The sequence below is a fragment of the Capricornis sumatraensis genome, chromosome 8 (genome assembly GCF_032405125.1).
Source record: "Capricornis sumatraensis isolate serow.1 chromosome 8, serow.2, whole genome shotgun sequence".
Lineage (NCBI taxonomy): Eukaryota > Metazoa > Chordata > Mammalia > Artiodactyla > Bovidae > Capricornis > Capricornis sumatraensis.
The window spans coordinates 3794648-3816170 of record NC_091076.1 but is presented as its reverse complement, the minus strand read 5'-3'; the positions used below and the strand labels follow the sequence as shown (position 1 = coordinate 3816170).

At 56.3% G+C, this 21523-nt stretch overlaps 1 protein-coding gene across 1 annotated transcript in view; it reads left to right on the top strand.

Annotated features, from left to right (window-relative positions):
- Positions 1-21523, top strand: part of ANO1 (anoctamin 1) — a 119536-nt gene that overhangs the window by 26994 nt on the left and 71019 nt on the right. The window contains exons 3-6 of the mRNA XM_068978801.1: positions 1438-1770; positions 18596-18694; positions 19443-19594; positions 21099-21153. Coding sequence (XP_068834902.1) covers positions 1438-1770; positions 18596-18694; positions 19443-19594; positions 21099-21153 — 639 coding nt within the window. The remainder of the gene's footprint in view (positions 1-1437; positions 1771-18595; positions 18695-19442; positions 19595-21098; positions 21154-21523) is intronic.

Below are 21523 nucleotides of genomic sequence, written 5' to 3'. Positions count from 1 at the left end.
CGAGGGCTCTCGTTGCCCTCAACCCACCTCCACCCTGAGCTTACCCTTCCCTGTGGTTCTGGGAGCAGGGGGCTGGGAACCGTGGCTCAGCTGGGCGGCTGCACTGACACGAACAGTGTCCAGTGGAGCAGCCTGTGAGGGGTCAGCAAGGGCAGCGAGGGCTGACCGCTGCACTCGCCAGAGCCGCAACTTCCTCCAGATCCAATAACTGTGATTACAGCCCTTGAGCAGGGGCTGCATGAGAGGGTGGAGCTGTGCTGGGAAGGAGTGTCACCCCGGGTCCCTGGTGCTGTTGGGTGGGGGTCCCTGGGTGCAGCCAGGACTCCAGGCTGGATGCAGCCCGCCCGCACTGTCGCCTCAGGCGCCCCTCACCAGGCCTCAGTTTCCCCGACAAACAGAGGTGAACAACTTTCTCCCCGCCCCCATGGCCCACCAAAGATGCTGGGGTGATCCGTGGTCTCTGTCCTTGGCTAGGGGAGGGGAGACGGGCCTCCTTCCGCCCCCCAGCCCCCCAGCCCTCCTGGCACGGGCTGTGGACCTGGCCTCTCAGCCCCAGCCCAGCTCCGAGGACTCTGAATGGTGCAAAGTGAGCCCTTTTCCCGGCATGATTTTATTTATTTTCTCTTATTTCCGAGACCAGCTTGCTGGGGAACCTAAGACCCTCGACAACCATCTGACTCCCGCAGGAGTTTGAGAGCCAGGTGTGATTTTCCACAGAAGCCACGCACTATGGTGCCCGTGGGGGTGCCTGGACTTTGAGCCCTGCCCCCCAGGCTCCATCTCCTTGGACCCCTGGACAGGCAGAGGGGGAAACTGAGGCAGGACTGCGTGTGCAGCTCCCCCCACCCCTGATGCCGTCTCTACCACCTCTGCCCTCGCTCTGGCCCCTGAGACCCCCCCGCTGAACACAAATTCTTGACTCGGGGTCTGGCAGTCGATCTGGGAGAACCCCAACTAACAGAGCAGGTGCCTGGCCCCTGACCGCACATTAGTGGCAGAGCCAGGCCAGGCGAGGGCCGGCGGTCACCTCGACATGTCGTCACCAAGTTCACTGGCCATCGGAGTCACGACCCGGGACCCTGTGTGACAGGAGCACCCCCGAGGGGTTGGCCCTGCAGATTCCACACCCTGTTCGAGCCGCTGGTCCTCCCCAGGCAGCCCACCCCCCTCCTCCGCAAAGCTGGGATGCCCTCGCACGAGAGCATCCAGGGTTGGCATCTGCAAGTGCTGTGAGCAGGGACAGCTCCTCCTGAATGCCAGGCCCTGGGAGGCAGGGCCTTCTGCAGTGTGCTCAGGCGTCTGGGCCCCTGCCATCAGAGGGTGGCAGTGGAGAGGGTGGGCGGGGTGGGGTGGCGGGCGGTCGGGTGGCCGGTGGCTGGCCCCTCCGCAGGCCCATTCCCAAGCCCCTGACGGTGAGCGGCTGTCTCCTCCCCACAGCTGCTGAACTCCTTGTCTGTGGACCCGGACGCCGAGTGCAAGTACGGCCTGTACTTCCGCGACGGCAAGCGCAAGGTGGACTATGTCCTGGTGTACCACCACAAGAGGGCCTCGGGCGGCAGGACGCTGGCCAGGAGGGCCCAGCACGGCGACGCGGGCCCAGCCGCCCGCAGCGCCCGGCAGGACCAGCCCCTGCCTGGGAAGGCGGGCCCCCTGGGCGCGGGCGAGCCCGAGCCGCCGCTGGACTACCACGAAGATGACAAGCGCTTCCGCCGGGAGGAGTACGAGGGCAACCTGGTGGAGGCCGGCCTGGAGCTGGAGCGGGACGAGGATGTAAGTGTCCCCGCTCCTGGACGGGCGGGGGCGGGCGGGCCGGCGGCCTCTGGGAGGCCCCACCTTCAGCTGCTCTCAGAAAAGGGCCGGTGCTGACACCCTCCTGGTTGAGTGGAGAGAGCCCAAACCCGCAGACGCCCCCACTGCTGCCCCAGAGGAGGGGCTGGGCTTCTCCGCCCTGACCGGAGGGGTCATTTCCTGCTCGGGTCAGTTCCTCCCCTGGGAAGCTGGGCAGAGGACGAAGCTCTCCCGGGAGCCTCCCTGGAGCTCGACGTCAGCTTCTCAGGGCCTTGGTTTCTCAACTTGTCGAGTGAGGAGGTTGGCCAGGCTGATCCCCCGCGGGCCCTGGTGCGCTGGACTCGGAGACCATCACACTGGTTTCCGGAGCTCCCCCCTGCTCCCCCCTTGGCAAAGCCGGAGAGTCTTTCTCAGGGGACGTTTCCCGGGCAAAGCAGAAGGTCACCTCACCTGGCCTGCAGGCCGCCCTGGTGGCGGAAAAGCTCGGCAGTGTGGAGATGACCTTGGTGACGGTGGGGACCATCAGTCAGCCCCCTCAGCTTCTCGGCAGACTTGCTGGTGCTCGTGCACCGTCCGCTTACCTCTCTGTGCATGAGGGGGTGGGGGCCCTCCTTCCGTGAACACTGAGGGTCAGGCCCCCAGCCCGAGGAACTGTCACTGTGCAGGTTAACCAAGAATCAGACGAAGTCTCTACAGCATGTTCAGAGCAGAGAACATAGTAAGCTGACTTAGGGAGCCATGAGTCCATTGAGAATATTCCAAATAGAAGGTGGTGTTAGTTTGCTATTTTATTTGATAAGTACCACCCAGTCCTTAAACGGTGAATGCTTTGGGTCTGGTAATGAGAAGGTTTTCGCGGTACTTAGACTAGTGACCAGGGAGCGGGTATGAACACCCTTTCATACTTTGATGCTACTTCGAATGAAAGCAACCAAACATGCTTAACGGCCCTCGTTCCACCTTGACCCCGAGGTCGAGGCCTCTTGTGCTCAGCAGGGACCACCCCTCTGGTGGGGCTTTGGTTACCTGGCAGGTCTCGGTGAGTTCAGCTGTAGGGTTGGTTCCCACTGGAGCCGTGAGGATGTGAGGGACTTAAAACATTCTGGTTGTCAGGATGCAAAGGATGGATTCTGACTGGGTGGCCGAGAGCCTGCCTCTCTGATTCTGAAGGCAGCAGCCGCAGACAGGCATACTCTGGTCCTTCAGGGTTTTCTGTTGCGCTTTGGCTTAGACCTGAACTGGGGCCACTCGAGAGAGAGGACAGTCATTCACACTGGCTTTTCCCAGTCCCACCCAGCCAGCCCTGTGGCCTTTTGTTGGAACAATGCGGCTACTATAGAGGCTTGATTTCAGCGTGTCCTTTATAACTGGAGGAACCAGTGGCCTCCGTCAGAGGCAGGAGAGGCCAGAGGGAGGCTGCTAGTGGAGCCTGTCCCTGGAACTGTGATCCTGGGTGCAGTGTGATGGGCGCCTTTTCTGTTCACCAGGGATTCACTGTCTGTCTCTGCCACTCTTTCCTGACTACAACTTTAAAATCTCAAGTTTGAAAGGACCCCCTACCCCAGGGTCCAATAATTCATACCCTCCTCGCCAGATACCAGACCTGCCTGTCCTTCGCAAGACATAAAGCTTCAGACTATTGTACAGTTGCACTCATTTCACATACTAGCAAGGTAATGCTCAAAATCCTTCGAGCTGGGCTTCAGTGGTATATGAACTGAGAACTTCCAGATGTACAAGCTGGATTTAGAAAAGTCAGAGGAACCAGAAATCAAATGGCAACATCTCTTGGGTCATAGAGAAAGCAAGGAAATCCTAGAAAAACATCTACTTCTGCTTCATTGACTACACTAAAGCCTTTGACTGTGTGCATCACAACAAACTGTGGAAAATTCTTTAAGAGATAGGAACACTTTACCTGTCTCCTGAGAAATCTGCATGCAGGTCAGGAACCAACAGTCAGAACTGGATATGAAACAGACTGGTTCAAAATGAAAAAAGGAGTTCGTCAAGGCTGTATATTGTCACCCTGCTTATTTAACTTATATCAGAGTATGTCATGTTAAATGCCAGGCTAGATGAATCCCAAGCTGGAATCAAGATTTCTGGGAGAAATACCAATAACCTCAGATAGGCAGATGATACCTCTCTAATGGCAAAAAGTGAAGAGGAACTAAAGAGCCTCTTGATGAGGGTGAAAGAGGATAGTGAAAAAGCTAGCTTAAAACTCAGCATTCAGAAAACTAGGATCATAGCATCTGGTCCCATTATTTCATGGCAAATAAATGGTAGATGGGGAAAAAGTGGAAACAGTGACAGATTTTATTTCCAAAATCACTGTGGATGGTGACTGCAGCCATGAATTAAAAGACGCTTGCTCCTTGGAAGGAAAGCTATGACAAACCTAGACAACGTATTAAAAAGCAGAGACTTTGCCAACAAAGGTCTGTACAGTCAAAGCTATGATTTTTCCAGTAATCATGTACGGATGTGAGAGATGAACCACAAGGAAGGCTGAGCACCAAAGAATTGATGCTTTCAGATTGTGGTACTGGAGAAGACTCTTAAGAGTCCCTTCGACAGTAAGGAGATCAAACCAGTCATTCCTAAAGGCAGTCAACCCTGAATACTCATTGGAAGGGCTGATGCTGAAGCTGAAGCTCCAGTACTTTGGCCACCTGATGCGAAGAGCCAACTCATTGGAAAAGACCCTGATGCTGGGAAGGACTGAGGGTAGGAGGAGAAGGGGACGACAGAGGATGAGGTGATCGGATGGCATCACCAACTCAATGGACATGAGTTTGAGCAAGCTCCGGGAGATGGTGATGGACAGGGAAGCCTGCCGTGCTACGATCCATGGGGTCACAGAGAATCAGACAAAGTTTGATGACTGAGCAACAGCAACAACAAAGCTTCACCATTTGTCAGAGATAACAAGAGTGTTTACATGACTGTGTGCATGCTCAGTTGCTCGTTCATGTCCAACTCTTTGCAGCCCTGTTGACTGTAGCCCCCAAGCTCCTCTCTTTGCGGAATTATTCAGGCAAGAATACTGAAATGGTTTGCTATTTCCTCCTCCAGGGGATCTTGCCTACCCAGGGATTGAACTCAGGTCTCCTTCATCTCTTACATTGGCTGGCGGGTTCTTTTCTGCTGAGCCACCTGGGAAACAAGCCATTACATCACTGGTTTATCCTAAAGTACTTCACTTAGAGTCTGGCACTCGGGAAATTCTCACTGGTGATATGAATATTCAGCTATATATCATTATTGCTCATATGAAAATGGAATGGCCATGCTCACAAACGAGAAAGAAGAACCTTTCCAAGTCCAATTAAATCCTTTGCCACACATATCTTTTTAAAAACTTCTTGACTTTGAAACAAACAGCAAACATAAAGACAGCAGTTTTGGCCACCAGAAAAGATCGAGCTGTACCAATAAGTGGCGAGGATTCTTCCCCCAATTCCAACATGCACGCGTTGTTTCCCCAGCCCCGCCCAGCACTTCTCTGACACCAGCTGGGGGTCCTGCAACCTAACTCAGTGTGGACACTGCCTATCTGGGGGTAGTGCCAGACCCCACAGGTTAAAGGCAAGACCCTCCCCTGACTCCAGCCATCATTTGCAAGCCCAGATGGTCACCTGCGCTCTGACCCATTGGCTACCGTTCAGAGGTTCTAATGACTTTGAGTTCTATTAATTTGTAGAGTGGCTCACAGAACTCAGAGAAGCATGTTGCCTGCTAGATCACAGCTTTATTGTAAAAGGTAATAAACTCAGGAATAGCAGATGGAAGGGGATGCACAAGACGGGGTGTGTGGGGGAGAGGCATGGAACTTCACGCTCTCGGAGCCTCACTTTCCCCAAATCTGCGTGTGTTCACCAAGCCAGAAGCTGTCCAGACCCTGTTTGGGGGGGTTTTTTGGAGGATTCATCACGCAAGCACAATTGATTAAGTCACTGGCTGTTCGTGATTGCTTCAACCGGAAGCCCTTCTTGCTTTCCCAGACACGGTTGGGGGGAGGGACTGGAAGTCCCAGTCCTCTAACCATGTGGTTGCTTCCCCTGGCAACCAGTCCCCCCACCCTCGCCTTGGGAAAGTCACCTCATTCACCTAACAAGAGACACCTTGACTGGGCTCCCCACTTAGGAAATTCCCAGAGTTTTAGGAGCTCTGTGCCAGGACCAGGGGACAAAGACCAAAAATGTATTTCTTATTATTAATACAAATCACAAGGTCACAGTGACCCCAAATCTCAGTGATAATTTGGTTCTATAGCCTTAAAAAGGTTTCAGCAGTTGATTGGACCTTTTTTTAAAAAAAAAAAACTCTGGGCCACACCTCACGGCATGCAGGATCTTAGTTCCTCAACCAGGGATTGAGCCCACACTCCCTGCATTGGAAGGCAGAGTGTTAGCCACTGGACTACCGGGGAAGTCCCTGATTGGGCCCTTTTTAGATGAACATGTTATTGTGGCGTAAACTCAACAGTTCAAGATTTCAAAGCAGCTGGAGCTGAGCGTGAACCATCTTCCTGTGGCATCTTCAGATCATAACCAACCTTTCCATGGCCCCTGCAACCCTGAGCTTCCCCCTGAGATGAGTCAGGCCCCAGACAGCCTGTTGCCTTCACCTGCTCCAGACCAGAGTCTATTCAGGGGCCGCCGGGAGGAGGCAGCATGCAGGGTGTGCGCGGGTCCACGCCAGCGCGATTAGCGGAATGACGCCCAGGATGACTCATTCCCGGGTGTGCTCTGATTACAAGAAGTGAGAGGGTTTGGGGAACAAGATAGCCTCGGAGAGAGCCCAGCCACGCAACCTTGCCCTGTGAAACAAAACTGGGGCTTATGCGCGCTTCCCCTGGGAGAAAGAAATCCATGGACTCCATCAGATACTCAAACAATGACCCCCAAAATATGAAGAGTCTTAAAGTGGGATTTCTCAGCCTTGGTGTTGCTGGCATTTGATATCTTGAAGCATTCCTAAATACAACCGAAAATGTCACCAGTATCCCCCAGGCCCCAACATGGAGGGCCAGCTGGACAGGCTGGACCAGGGGCAGGGATGAATGAAATGAAAGTCACTCAGTCGTGTCCGACTCTTTGCAGCCCCATGGACTGTATAGTCCATGGAATTCTGCAGGCCAGAATACTGGAAAGGGTAGCCTTTCCCTTCTCCAGGGGATCTGCCCAACACAGGGATCGAACCCGGGTCTCCCGCATTGCAGGCGGATTCTTTACCAGCTGAGCCACAGGGGAAGCCCAAGGGAAGCCCAGGGATGGGGGATGCAGAAGGACAGTGATGCAAGAGGCATGGGGGCAAATGAGCAAGTACACCCACCCCCGGCCCGAGGTGTCTGCTGGCCTGGTCATCTGCAGTTGTGACCAGGCAGGGTGTGCAGAGGTGTGTGACCCCCTTTGCTCCCCCAGGGCCAGTGGGTGTGTGGCTGAGCCACTCTGGGGCAACATGGGCTTCGAGCCCCACACAGACGGGGCCTCTGTGAGCAGCGCGAGACTTTCTCCCGAGTCAGGAGGCTTATTGTTGAGAAGACATCCCGTGATAACAGGGGACGACTGGCCTGGCTGAGGGCGCGGTGGGGGGCTGGATCTTAGAGACGCAGAACATTGAGTGTCCCGGATGGGGCTTCTGATACCCACAACCACAGACTGCAAGGAGCTTAAAACAATACTAATTGATTCTCTCCCAGTTCTGGGGGCCAGAAGTCTAAAGGCAAGGTGTCAGCAGGACCGGAACACCCTCAGGCTCTGGGGGAGCGTCGCTCCCAGCTCTTCCAGTTTCTGGGGCTCCAGGTGTTCCTGGGTTTGTGGCCACGTCCCCCCAGCCTCAGCCTCCTGCTTGCTCGGCCTCCTCCTCTCTGACTCTCCTCTTCTTATAAAGACACCCATCATTCTGCATAAGGCCCACCCAATCCACTATAACCTTATCTAACTTGATTTCATCTGCAAAGATCCCATTTCCGAATAAAGCCCCCTCGCAAATATGGGGAGTTGGGATGTGAGTGTCTCTTTTGGAGGGCACCATTCATCCCACCTCAAAGCTGAGCCTTTACACACGAGTGGTTATCCCAGGAGTCGGGGGAGCTCATGCAGGACCCCTCGAGGTGCAGCCGTGGGTGGGGAGGCACCGCTTGTGGTTGGAGGGCTGAGCAGGGCAGCCAAGCCTTGGCCTGGTTGCCTTGGTGCAGAGTCCTGGGGTGTGCACGGAAGCCCCTGAGGTTGTCAGGATGTAGGCTCTGACTCAGCAGGTCTAGGTGGGCCCCACACTGCGCTTCTCACCCTGGTCCATGCTTGGAGGCGTGAGGAGTGTGCAGACCTGTTTCCCCAGGAGCCGTTAAAAACTTCCCCAAGGAAGGACCCTCCCCCTCCACTGTCCACGCAAGTCCCCAATACACTGTCCAGTGCCCCGGGGGTACCCCAGACAGTGACCCGCACACACACTGGGTGCCCTGGGCCAGGAACCCAGTGGAGGGGGGAGTGGCAGGTCTGGAAGGAACGTGCTCATAACTTCGTGTATAGGACACATGGAGGCTGAGCCTGGCCGACTGGCTGTGATCACAGGTGACCCACTTGCCCCCCACCCTCCCCCAGGCACCATGGGCCCAGAGGAACTCAGCTTAAAAATTATTTCCCCAGCCACCCACAAGAGGGGCCCTGGTTGTCAAATCAGGATCTGATGCCTTGATCCAGAAGACGGCCCCTGAAGTCAGTTTTACACATGAGGGTCCAGGACGGGTGTCATATCAGAGACACCAGGGGCAGCAGACAGGATGGAAATGGTGGGGAAAGGTCCCGGAGGCAGGTGGCCCAGGCCTGCCTTCTGCAGGAGCGCCTCTTCCGCCCACCCCCCACTCCTCTGTCCCTCTGGTGGCATTGGGATCAGCGGCCAGGGTTCCCAGGAAACGGACAAGAGCAGCCTGTGGGCCAGCATGTTTCCTTGTAACTGAAACCCATCAGCATTTTTTAAGTCCAGCCTCAAAGCCAGGGCATTATTTATGTCCAGTGGTCATGGCCGAGAAGGCCACACAGTAAAATCCCGACTGAGTACTGGGGGTGACCGAGGCCCGCACTGCCCTGATGTTGAACTTGTCTCCAGCTTTGGCAGAATTGTTACGGCCACAGACCTGTGAACCCTACAGGGTCAGTTTGCTTTCAAGCTGCCGTTCAGGGCTCGCCGCCGCACCCCCGGGCTGGCAGGCTGTAGTTTCTCCTCGTTCCTCCCCGGAGCTGATGTGGGCCGCGGCGGCATCTGTTTCCCGTCTTTGTGGATGTTGTTTTTTGAAGAGCAGCGAGGAGCTGCCTGCAGGAGGATGGGAGCCCCCTCCACACCAGACTCCAGGACGCACGGTCAGGCCATGGTGAGGGTGCCTGAGCTCCCAGGGAGGCTCAGATCCCACCCAGACCCTCTGAGGCCATGTGTGCAGGTCTAGACCCAGCCCGGCCACTTCCTGGGGGCTGAGCAGCCTCAGGCGAGTAGTTTCCCCACTCAGGACCTCAGTTTTTCCATCTGTAGAATGGAGGTGATGGCACATCCTTCCTCCTGGGGGGGTGGGCAGGGTTGCCATGGACACGGGACAGGGGAGAGGGGCATGTTTCTTGCAGTTTCCAGCTGAGGCCTTGTGGGCATGAGCTGGTGTCCGAGACAGTTGGCTAAGTGCGGTGATGAGCATGGAGTTGGGCTGGGGAGTCTCTCCTCATGGCCTGGACATTGGGGTAGGGGTTCTCCACTTTGAGGCACCTGAAGTCTAATTTCAACAACTCCATATGTAAGGGCAGTGGAGCAAGAGATGTTCTCGGGGACTTGTCAGCCTGGACGCAAACCCCCATCCCCACCCCACCCTGTGTGGGCACCCTGACCTGCCTTGTGGTGCAGGGGTCAGATCCCTTTACAGAGGGAATGAACTGAGGCTCTGAGAGGTAGGGCAAGGAGTTCAAGGCCACTGGGCCTGACAGGGGCAGAGCCAGCACTGGAACCTGGGTGCTGGGTCCTCATGTCACACACTCTTTGCCCTGAACCACTATAACCAGACTATAGAGAGGGCTGAGCGCCAAAGAATTGATGCTTTTGAACTGTGGTGCTGGAGAAGACTCTTGAGAGTGCCTTGGACTGCAAGGACATCAAACCAGTCAATCCTCTAGGAAATCAACCCTGAATATTCATTGGAAGGACTGATGCTGAAGCTGAAACTCCAATACTTTGGCCACTGATGCCAAGAACTGACTCATTGGAAAAGAACCTGATGCTGGGAAAGATTGAAGGCAGGAGGAGAAGGGGACAGCAGAGGATGAGATGGTTGGATGGCATCATTGACTTGAGCAAGCTCTAGGAGATGGCGAAGGACAGGGAAGCCTGGTGTGTTGCAGCCCATGGGGTCTCAGTCAGACATGACTTAGTGACTGAACAACAAAATGTGGTCTTCAGCCCCATCTCACTCCTGCCTCTAGGCTAAGTGCCTATGCCATGAGCCTCTCCTACAGTGAGGTATCAGGGGCCATTGTCTAGTCCTAAAGCTGCTCATATCTTTATTCATAATTCCACCATTACACATTCATTTCTTTGGCTGTAAAGTTTTTATGTCTCTTGAGTCTTAAGTGCTGAGGCTTTTATACACCCCACCTAGCTTCCTTTGGGCCTCTCTTGGTTTTGTGGAAGCGTACCTGTTATCAAGTGAATTCTGGACATGTTTTAAGAGTCTTGTCTTTAAAGTTCCCCAAGGACAGCTCTGCCCGGGTTCCAGGTAGTCTGTGCCCCTCTGGCTGTGGTTCTGATGTCCTCCTATGTCTCTAGGCTGGCTGTGTGCCAGAGTCAGCTCTTTCTGGCTCATCGGGAATTCTGCCAGGCGGTGTTAACCCTTTGGTGCATGAATCAGGCCATGGCAGGAGTGTTTACACCATGGAAACTGGCAAATGACGCAGCTACAGATCAGGGTGGTTTTTCTTCCTGGAGAGCAGGGGGCTGGGCAGGGGGCTGCCTACATTATCAGCACACCCCTGCTCCGTGCCCTCTCGCGTCTCCCTTTCCTGAAGAGGTCAAGGGTCTTCAAACGTGTCTGTTGTATTTTCACTTCTCGTTATGACACTTTTTTATTTCTGCAAGTTCTGTTTGGTTCTTTTCCAAGTTGGCTGTGTCATTTTCTTTAATAGTTTCCTGTCCTTTGCAGGACCTTTCTATCTTGAGGTTTATTTCTCTAAACGAGGTGAGCTTAGCTGATTTATTGGATTTATTATCCATCTAATCCTCTCAGAATCCCAAAGCTGAGGGGGTCACTTCTGCTGGTTTTCCTCCAGCTGTCTTGCATTCTGGTGGGCCTGGCACCCTTCCCCACTGGCCACCACCCTTCCATAACCCGTGGGGCAGTTCCCAAGCCCAGGAAGAAGGTGCCCTTATCCAGAAAGCCTTGGCACTTGCATTGTCCACTCACCTGAGGACGTTATGGATAGGCCACCCTGAACCAAGGTCATGGGCTGACATGGCTGGACCCACTGGGGTCCTCACCTGCTCCTTCTCCTGCTCGGCACCAACACCACCTTCCTTGTGATTCCCGAGGCTGGAGGAGGGAGGCCCCTTCTGGCTCAAATGAAAGTGTCGTCTCCTGGGAGTCCAGCTCCATGGGGAGGGAGGAGTCTTCTGTTAGACTCCCCATCTTGGGCAGTTACTCCTCTGGGTCTTCTTTTTTTCTTTTTAATTGTTTTCCATGAGAGTGTGAATCTGAGTAACCTACACACCCATCATCAGAACAGCACTGTGAATGAATATGTGTCTTTTATTCCTTCAACAAGCCAGGCTTTGGGAGCCAGACCCTGTGCCAAGGGCTGAGGGGTAAATCTGCCCCAGCCAGGCCTGCAGCCCCAGCTCCCTCAGAGACCACGTTCTGGGTCCTGGCTCACTGGAGACAGTCAAGGGTATCACGTCCAAGATGTGCAGAAGGCATGCTGGTGCCAGCGCACCATGTGAGCACCCCCGAGTGACCACAACAGCTCCTCCTGGGAGGTACAGACATGGTCAGCAGGAACCACAGCACAGAAATGCCTCTGTGCAGACCCTTACCCAGGGACTGAGCTCTCTCCTGTCCCCTCTGGGAGCCGTCCAGGTGGAGGGCGGGCATGAGCAAGTCAGGGTCAGCCCCAGTGGCGGTCCCAGCCTGCCCCCTCGTCCATGAGTATTAAAGTGAAGCTGGGGATGCTGCCAGAGGTCAGGGAAGGACCACAGGAGAATCCTCGGCCAGCACACAGTAGGACCTCAGCAAGGACTGTCTCCCTAGCTCTCCTGCATCACTCAGCAAATATCATCAAGCTGGACTCCCGTGAGATGACATGCTCAGGTGACACAGAAAGGGCCCCTGTCTTCCCACCCAGGGAACTAGAAGGAAGGTGGTGCTGGTGCCGATCAGGAGAAGGAGGGGATGAGGCCTACCCCGTGCCAGACCCTCTCCCTCCTGGGAGGCACGTCAGTCAGCTAAGCAGATAGACCCAGCCTGGAACCAGCCTTCCAGCTCACACCCACGTGGGACCCCGGTGCCAACAGGAAGAGCAGGCAGGCACCAGGGCTGCCAAGAATGCACCCGGTCATTAGGGACTGACCAGGCATCACGTGCCTTGAACACATTCAAGGAAAACACGACCCCTCCCGCAGAGCAGCCCTGGCATCAGAGGCCCTCTGGGTGGTGGTATTATCCTTGGAGCTAAGGAAGCCAGGGGCACGGAGAGGGGCAAGCTGACCAGGCCTGAGTGGTGGTCAGACATCCGGCCGAGGCCTCCCGCCGGGGCTCCGGGGCTTCCTGGCCGGTGGTGCTCGGGAGTCGTCCTGTGTGTCCCTGCCATGCACACATGCTCCCCACAGCTCCTGCTGGACCGTGAGCTGGGGAGGGGTGCACACACAGGATGCCAGGGAGGTGCCCCAACCACCCCCGGGCCTGAGCACTCAGCACCCCCTAATTCCCTGATGGCAGTGACGGGGCCCTCTGGGGGGTGCAGCAGTACAGGGTCAGGGTGGGCTGGGGAGGTGTGCTGCCCGGGAGCCCTCTGGGGGCATCTAAGGACCCCATGCTCGGCCTCCCTGAGGCCAGCCTTCCAGCAACCTCGGAGCCCCCCCTTCAGCAGAGATGGGTGACCGTGACATCCACACGCAGGCTCAGGCAGCCGTGGGGACGAAGAGGGGCCCTTGGCATCCTCGACCACCAGGAATCCCCCCTACCAGGGATGTTTTTCCTTGTTCTGATTCCCTTCTTCCTTCTAAAAGGGAAGTGCCAGGAACGACTGGGGTGAAGTCTCCATATCTGTGAGTTGAGCTGGGAACGGAGGTTTAACCCTGTCCAGTCTGTGCTGGGCGAGCCTCCCCCCTCCCCTCCCCCACTTGGATGGCACAGTCCCTGTCACTTTTCTAGGCCTTCTTGGCTCTTTAGCAACTTTAAGGTATGACATTTGTTTTCTTATTGTATTTCTTGTCTTCGTCCAGCATTTGGTGGCAGTCCATTGCAAGGGCCCTGACCCCATCCCCTCCCTGAGCCCCTTGGCCCTGCCCATGCCCACACCAAGGCCCCCAGGGTTGTGTGGCCCCCAGACTCCCCACCCGAGGAGCCTGTCTGGACAGAAGCCACTGCTCTGGGCCGTCCGGCTGGGAGAGGGGACCGACGTCTCACGGTTTCTTCCCGCCGGGAGCAGACTGCTGTCAGGCCGGGCACCAAGGTTTAAAACATCCCATATGTGTCCTCGTCCAACGAGTCCCACGACTTCCCGATCCTGCCAGATGTTTTTCTCGGAGGGACCCTGTCACTCACGTAAACAGCAGAGCGTGTTTTCCCAGGGATGCCGGCCCGGGCACTGCTTCTTGACCACCGTCAAGAGAAATCTCCACGGACTCAGAGGAATATATTTTGGGTCTTTGCGTGCGGCTGAGCAGAGTGCACAGAAATAAACCTGGGCTGTAACAGGAAAGACAGGGTTGGCCGTATGGGGCCATCCACAGATATATCACAGCGCCCCCTGTGGTCAGCCCCACGCCCGGGAGTCCCCAGGCTGGAGGTGTTGCTGCCTCTTGGGTCTCGGTGCCCCAGGGCTTCCTAGGGTAGGGGAAGCAGCTTCCAGCTTCTTGGCAAAGAGAGTCTGTGCAGGGGTGGTCTTAGCGGCCTCAAGGTCGTGGAGAGGCGGAATGGCCCCAGCCACGGGGCTAGGCAGGGGTCCTGAGAGCACCAAGAACTCCCCTCAGCTGTGAAGCAAGTCACATATGGCAAAGATTTGCAGAGGAGCAAAAGGTGGGCTCAGAGAGGCTGAGTCACTCGCCAGAGACAACACAGCGGCAGACCGGACTCTGAACCAGGTCGCTTAAACCACGGCTCCCTCCTATGCCCATCCGACCTGCCCCTTGAGGGCAGCAGGAAGATCTGGGCTCCTCTGGCCTGAGCCCCTGGGCATGCCTCCCCTAGTCCGTGCTGGGATGTGTCCATTCCCAAACCCAGGTGCTGTGTCCCCCAGCCCTGGGCCGTCATGTCAGGTCTAGGCTCCCTGCAGGCAAGCCCCACGCCCACCAGCATGCCTCTGAGCCCTGCCCATCTGGTCCCTGTGCCCGAGTGTCCTGATCCTACCTGTCTTCTTGAGGCAGCCTCAGGACTGAGCTCCTGGAGCCCTGCTCCTTCAAAGCTCCCTGCACCACGCCCACTGAGGCTCTTCCCTGTGGCTTCATGACCAGCACGGTGCGCTGCGTGGTGGCCCCAAAGCTGCCCATCATCCTGTAGCCTGCAAAGGTGCCCTTAGTCCGATGACAGTTCTCAGCAAATGGAAGCAAGTTACTGACCGCTGCACCAGATCACCCGGACGCATGTGGACCCTAAATCCAATGACAGGTGTCCTTGGAAGAGAAGAGGGGGTGATCTGAGGCACAGAACCACCCAGGGGAGACGGTTTGTGCTGATGGACGCAGAGGTCGGGGTGATGTGGCCACAAGCCCAGGGAGGCCTGGGGTCCCCCAGGGCCTGAACCAGGCCAGAAGGACCCTCCCCTGGAGCCTCTGGAGGGAGCTCAGCCCTGCCCACACCATGATCACAGGTTTCTGACTCCAGAACTGGGGGAGAATTAATTCGTGTTAAAGCTGTCCAGTCTGTGGCCAGTGGCTGCAGCCGCCCTTGGACACTGACAGTGAACTTGGCGGTTCCAAGGTGAGAACAGTGGCAGGACCCGCTGCCCCCTCCCCTCCCCACACACACACACAACCTTGTCATGAGGTTAAACGAGTTAATAGGCACAGATGCCTGAATCTGGACTGACACTTGGATATCAGCCCCCTTCACCTTCTCCTCCTCGTCATCGTCACTGTCATTGTGAGGGGCCCTCATCCACTTGTTCAGTGGACACGCAGTGCTCCTGCAAGGCCCCGATGTGGGCAGTGAGGCCAGCGAGCTGGGAGGCTCCGCACAGGACTCACCCTGCCTGCTGGGGCCACATGGACAAGGCCTGTGCAGTGACACGGAGGCCCCAGGAGAGGCTGGATCCTCTGGTCATGGGAGGCATGGGGGCCTCAGCATCAGAGGTGGAGGGGAGAGCCGGGTTCATCCAGGGGTGTGTAGCCTTTCACTCAAAGTGCGGGAAGAACCCCACATGGCAACCAGTGTCTGGGAGGCTCCCCTTGCCCTGGCGGGCTGCAAGCACAGCCACAGATGACCAGGAGTCTGCATTTCAGGGGCCGAGGCTGGTGCTGAGTGAATGTGTTTGGCCCACTGAGGATTTTTTCTTATAAACCATCCTAAGTGACTTTGGGTCCGTTGCTTTTTGCCAAAAACCTACAGTGATCCCAAGAACTTTGTACACTCCAAGGGTGGTAACTGGACATGGAGCCCAGCACAGACCCAAGTCAGTCCTGCCCTGAGTCCCACAGGCCGGCCACCCCATCCCCCTCTCGTGGACAGGCTTTCTTCTGCCAGGATCCCCAGAATGGTGGAAAGGCAAGTGTGGCCTCAAGCTGGGGGGCCCAGCATGGGCTCTAAGTCCCTGGGGGTCCCCTTGGGAAGTCTGGTGGACCATAGTCCCCACTGCCGTCGGGCAGCTCTGTCTGGGGGAATGTCGTGTTTCTTTGCTTTTTGTTATGACGCAGCAGCCCAGTTATCTCAGGACAATTGGGGAGTGTGCTGGTGTTCCATGCGCCTGCCTTAGATGGGGAAACATTATTGCTACATTGATGCTGTTCATTGATACTGGGAATCTGCTAAACACAAATGGCAAGGGCAACAGAGAAAAACAGGAAAAGAAAAATGGAGAGTTGCTGGGTTGCTTCAGGTCTCACCTGTGATTAAGCATGTGTACAGCCTGCATGTGAACCCAGGTTCCCACACCCACCAGCTACAAGGTTCCAGGCCCTGATTTTAGACCCCCAGCCTCACTAAGGAGTCACTGACAGATACAGTTTGTGTGTATTTCAAGCCTACATTGTGATGACTTGATGCCCATAGACGTCATGAACTGATTGCCCAACACATCGCCTCACACAGTTGACTCTGTGTGTGTGTGTGTGTGTGTGTGTGTGTGTGTGTGTGTGTCCACCCATGTGTGTGGTGAGGATGCTTTGGTCTCTCAACACCTCTCAAGTACACAATACCATATTACTAATTACGGTCACCCCGCTGTTCATTAGGTCCTCAGAACTTCATCTTACAACTGAATGTTGGTCCCTCTCACCTACATCTCCCCATCCCCCTGACCCAGCACCTGGCAACCACTGCTCTAGTCCTTGCACGTGAAATCGGCTTTTATTGATTCTACACATAAGTGATACCATACAATGCTTGTCGCTCTGACTGGTTTCACTGAGCAGACTATCCTCCAGGTTTGTCTGTGTTGTCACAAACGGCGGGAATGCCTTCTTTATATGGCTGAATAATGCCCCACACCTTCCTGATCTGCTCATCCACTTAGACGTCTCTGTATCTTGGCTGTCCTGAGTAAGGCTGCAGAGAAGGCGGGAGTGCGCTTGTCTCTCCGAGATCCTGATGTCATTGTCTTGGGCTGGCTACCCGGAAGTGAGATGGCTGGGTCAGATGGTGGCTCTCGTCTTAATTTTCTGAGGAACCTAGGCGGTGACTTCATCTCTCCAAACCTCAGTGTCCCCATCCATGAAGGGAGCAGTGGTCCTGCCTTCCCCATCGAGCTCATTGTATTACCGAGCCCAAGCTTGTTCTGCTCGCCACAGGACAGGCCAATAAATGGGGAGATGAGTTGTTGGAACAAGGAATAACGACTTTAACCAGAAAGCTAGTAAACCGAGAACGGCAGACTAGCGTCTGAAAAAACCATCTTCCCTCAGTCCAAATTCGGGCTCCGTTTATATATAAGAGGGAGGGAGCGGGCCCCCTATGGCACTGACCAATGGCTGAGCAAGATCACGAATGATCGTGGGCTTGGGGGCGGGGCTTATCGTGGCACTGACCAATGGCTGAGCCGGACCACTAACGGTTGCCGGTCGACAGTTGCTCATTAATGGCCGCTTGCTAGGGGCGGGGCTTACCATGGCACTGACCAATGGCTGAGCAGGACCGCTAACGGTCGCTGGTGGACCGTTGCTCACTAACGGTCACTTGCTTGGGGAAAGGGCCCGTTGTGGTGCCAGCCAGTGGCTGAGAGGGGCCACGATAGCTCGAGCCTCCCTTGCTGCCCCTGCACCCGGGCAGAAAGGTGTGACACCAGAAAGCTTCCAGATCTGAGGAAGTGCCAGCCGCTCCAGCAAGGTCGTCCCCCGGCTCTCGGCAGAGAGGCCCACAGGCAGCGGAGAGCGCGGTGGCCACCCTGATACTGGGATCACTGTCTGAGGTGGCGGGCACAGTGGGCTCAGCCTGCCGCCGGCCCCACCGGTCAGCCCGTACACCGATGAGATGGCCCTAGAGCGGGGCCCCCGCCCTCCTGCCTGCTCGCACAGTGGGTGGACGGCAGGAGCGGCCGTCCTGGTGGGCTAGGGGCCGAGAAGTACAGGCAGAGCGGCCCGTGCCTCAGTGGAGTGCGGCCCGGCGCCACGGAGGGCGGAGGGAACAGCCCATCACGCGTCAGGTTCGGGCTGGGCTGGGGTGGCAGGGAGAGGCGGCTATTATCACTGGAGTCGGTCCTCAAAGTTCTTATCATAGCTTGTGTGGTTCCTGGCCCAGCGGCACTCAGTGACCTTCTGCTGCCTGATCCTGTCATTCAGACGCACTGGACCAGAGAGCAGTGACTGTCCAAGTTCGCAGCAGCTAAGGGTGATGGACTTGCACACGGGCCGGTCTCGAGCCCACTCACATTAGGATAAAGGCAGTGCAGACCCAGGGCAGCTGGCAGACCGGGAGGGGGGAGGGGGGGGGTGATTGGGTCCGGCCAGTGGTGTGTCCTGACCCACAGAGGTGCCTGGAGGGGACTGTCCACTGTCAGCTCCTCAGCCCTGCCTGGGGACACTGAATACACCCCCTCAGTCGAAGGGCCTGGAGTCTTGGATGTGAAAGGTCTTTCGTGGCTCAGACTGTTTTGGGGGCCCTCAGCCTCCCCCCGAGTACCTCCCAGGTGTTGTGGGGTCAGGACCTCCCTCCAGGCACCGCGCCCCACCCCCCATTCATCACTCCTGTGGGATGTCAGGGGCCCACCCAACCACCAGCTTTCTTGTGCCATCTGCAGGGGGTTCTAAGGGTGCCAGGGAGCATCATCAGAGGAGCCCAGAGTTGATGAGCAGAAGGAGCCCCACCTGCTGCCATCTTGTAAACAGTAGTTGCCCTGAAGGTAAAAATGGTTTTCAGCCCCAAACATCCACCCACGCTGACTGAGGCCCTCTCCCCTCTTTCTAGACAAAAATTCACGGGGTTGGATTTGTAAAAATCCATGCACCCTGGAATGTGCTGTGCCGAGAAGCCGAGTTTTTGAAGCTGAAGATGCCGACAAAGAAGGTCAGTGATGATGCTTCTGCTTCCAAGGGGTCCCCAGCTCTGTCAGGGAAGCCGGCAGGAGAACGACATCGGGAGGGTCTGGGTTGTTAGGAAAAAGCCCAAGGGAGCTTCAGCTGCCCCCACCCCAGGAGGGCAGGAGGGTTCCAGGGTCCCCCGGGAGGGCAGAGGTTACCGTCTGGGCCCCACAGAGATGGCATAGGTGCCCGGAAACTTCTCACAGACACAAACACAGGGAAACCTCCTGCTCCACCATTCCTATGCTCCGTATTTCAGCTGGTTCATCAGACTCCTTTCATGTGGTTATGCTTTCTGGATTGCTGGCGCTTTTTTTCTTAATCTCCGACAGCTTCAAGCTGGGAGCCCCGTATGTCCCAGGAGCTCAGGGAGGCCTCAGGGTTTTCTTGTGAGTGGAGAGTGAAACTGTTCTCAGGAATGTCAGCTCCCAGCTTCTCAAATCCACTAGCATCCTTTGGATTGCCTCTTTTTAAACAAATGCAAAGTTGGGGGAAGTTCCCTGGAATGTACTAGAATTGCCCTTTTGGCTGGGATCTCCTGAAACTTTGAGCTTTCAGAAAACCCCAGGCGTGGAGGAGGCATCCTGGCCCATCCCCACCCCCTGTTCCCAGGCCAGCCAGCTCCAGGGGCGGGGTGGAAGGCGGGGAGGGGCTGCCTCCCCGACCAGCTCAGAAGAGATGCCCGGGGTCAGGGCTCAGCAGATAACATACCCCCTGCCCTGCCTGGTCCGCAGCTGTATCACATCAGCGAGACTCGTGGCCTCCTCAAGAAGATCAACTCTGTGCTCCAGAAGATCACAGACCCCATCCAGCCTAAGGTGGCGGAGCACAGACCCCAGACCACCAAGAGGCTCTCCTACCCCTTCTCCCGGGAGAAGCAGCACCTGTAAGTGGGGGCCCCACCTGCCCACCCCTTCCCGGGGAGGGCGGGGCCTGCTGTTTGGTGACACCACCCCACGCTGGACTTGCCTAATGATACAGTCTGCAGGACCAACCAGAATTCTCCATCCCTGCCCCACCCAAAGGAGTGGCCACTTCAGCCCCTGGAGCATATTCCCATAAGAGCTTGTGGTTCTTGAGCACAGAAGGGGCCCTGGAAATAAACTCCGAGGTCACTATGAACTGAGGAATTAAGGGGACAAAAATCTCTTCTTCTGCTGGGTGACACTTAGGAAAACTAGCACAGGCCCAAGTGAGTGCAAGCCTGGGCCCCCTCCCTGCCTGACTCCATCCCTCTCAGGAAGTGTTCTGAGGAACTGGGCAAGGTTGACTGTAGCCCCTGAAGTCTGCCGAGCTCTGGGAGCTGAGAATTGGAAAGCAGCCCACTAGCCGGAGTTCTGGGGCCCAGGTCTTGCAGCTAGCAAGGGGGGCGCGGGGCTGGCAGGGCTGCACCTCTTCTGGAACCTTCCCTCCTCCCCCACTCCTGACGGGCAGTGGGGTGTAGCCACCTGGGTCATTGGCAGCTGCACAGCCTCAATGGGCAGAGCTGGAGCATGGGCGGGAGTAGGAATAGAAAGTTTGGAGTCTGGGAATCCTGTGGGGTTAGGATGACAAAGCTGTGGGGAGTAGGAGGCCCCTGGACACCCCTCGTCCCATGGGACCCACAGAACTGGGCCTCGGCTCAGAACTGGAGCTTCTGCTCTGGCCTGGGCGTTAGTCATAGGGCAAGGGCCACATGCTTCATCGCTGTTTCCCAGTCCTGCTGGGGATCAGACATGAGAGAGAGGAAGTGCCCTAGCCCAGCTTCCCCCTCCAGCTCCAGGCCCCAGGCCTCCAGGCATGAGAGGGAGACACCCGCCTTCCACCGCGCATAGGGCCCCGGCCTCCCTCGGCTATGCCCCCGCTGCCTCCCTCGACACCCCGTCTTGCAGGCCTGGCTCTCCTCCAGGCTCTGGGCCACCCCCACCCCGAGTAGCCCTCCCCAGCTCAACCCTGACTGTCTTGGGGAGTGGGTGATACATTCCAGACATGTCCCTTTGCCCTCTAGCCCTAAGACATCTGTGTGTCCCAAGACCTTAGGACCAAAACCATTTGGGAATTACAGTGAGACTGTCTCAAATGTTAAAATATCCAAGAGTATGGTCGCCCTGGTGTCACTGAAGCAGAAGTGAAATTGCCCCCTGAGGGTGTCCTTGAAGAGGGGGGTCTGTCCACATTTGCTGCTAGGATCACCTCCCCTACCCACACCATGACCCCGTGTGAGTCCAGTGGGTGAGGATGAGACAGATCTTCCAAACATCCAGGGTTGGGTCACACCCAGCAGGCGGACTGAGCTTTGCCGATTTCACGGTCACCGTTCACAGGGGTAGTGTGACCCCTTAGGGCCTTGGAAACCAGGAGAGCTAACTCCAATGAGCTGTGTCTCTTTTTTCTCCCCAATATTTCAACAGATTTGATCTGTCTGACAAGGATTCCTTTTTCGACAGCAAAACTCGGAGCACGATAGTAAGTATCACTCACTCATGGGAATCCACAGCTCCTCAGCAAGGTGGCCCCCGGGAAATGGGATGATAATTTCATTTCAGCTAAATTCCTCTGGGTGGGGGTACGCTAATTGTCTGTGATGGAAATAATGAGAATAATAAAACCAGCTGGCTGTGAGGAGCCCAGGGGAAAAACGGATGGATCCGCAGGAAGGAGGCAGAGGGACTCCAGACCCCGCAGGTTATTCCAGAATGTTCCCGTGTGTTCGCGGCTCCCCGCACCTCTCCTACCTCCTTTCCGCTGCCCTTATGGAATCTGTACATTCCTCTCTGCCTGGAGGGTTCTGAGCAGGCCGGCCAGGTGGGACTGATGGTGTGGTGCAGACAAAGGC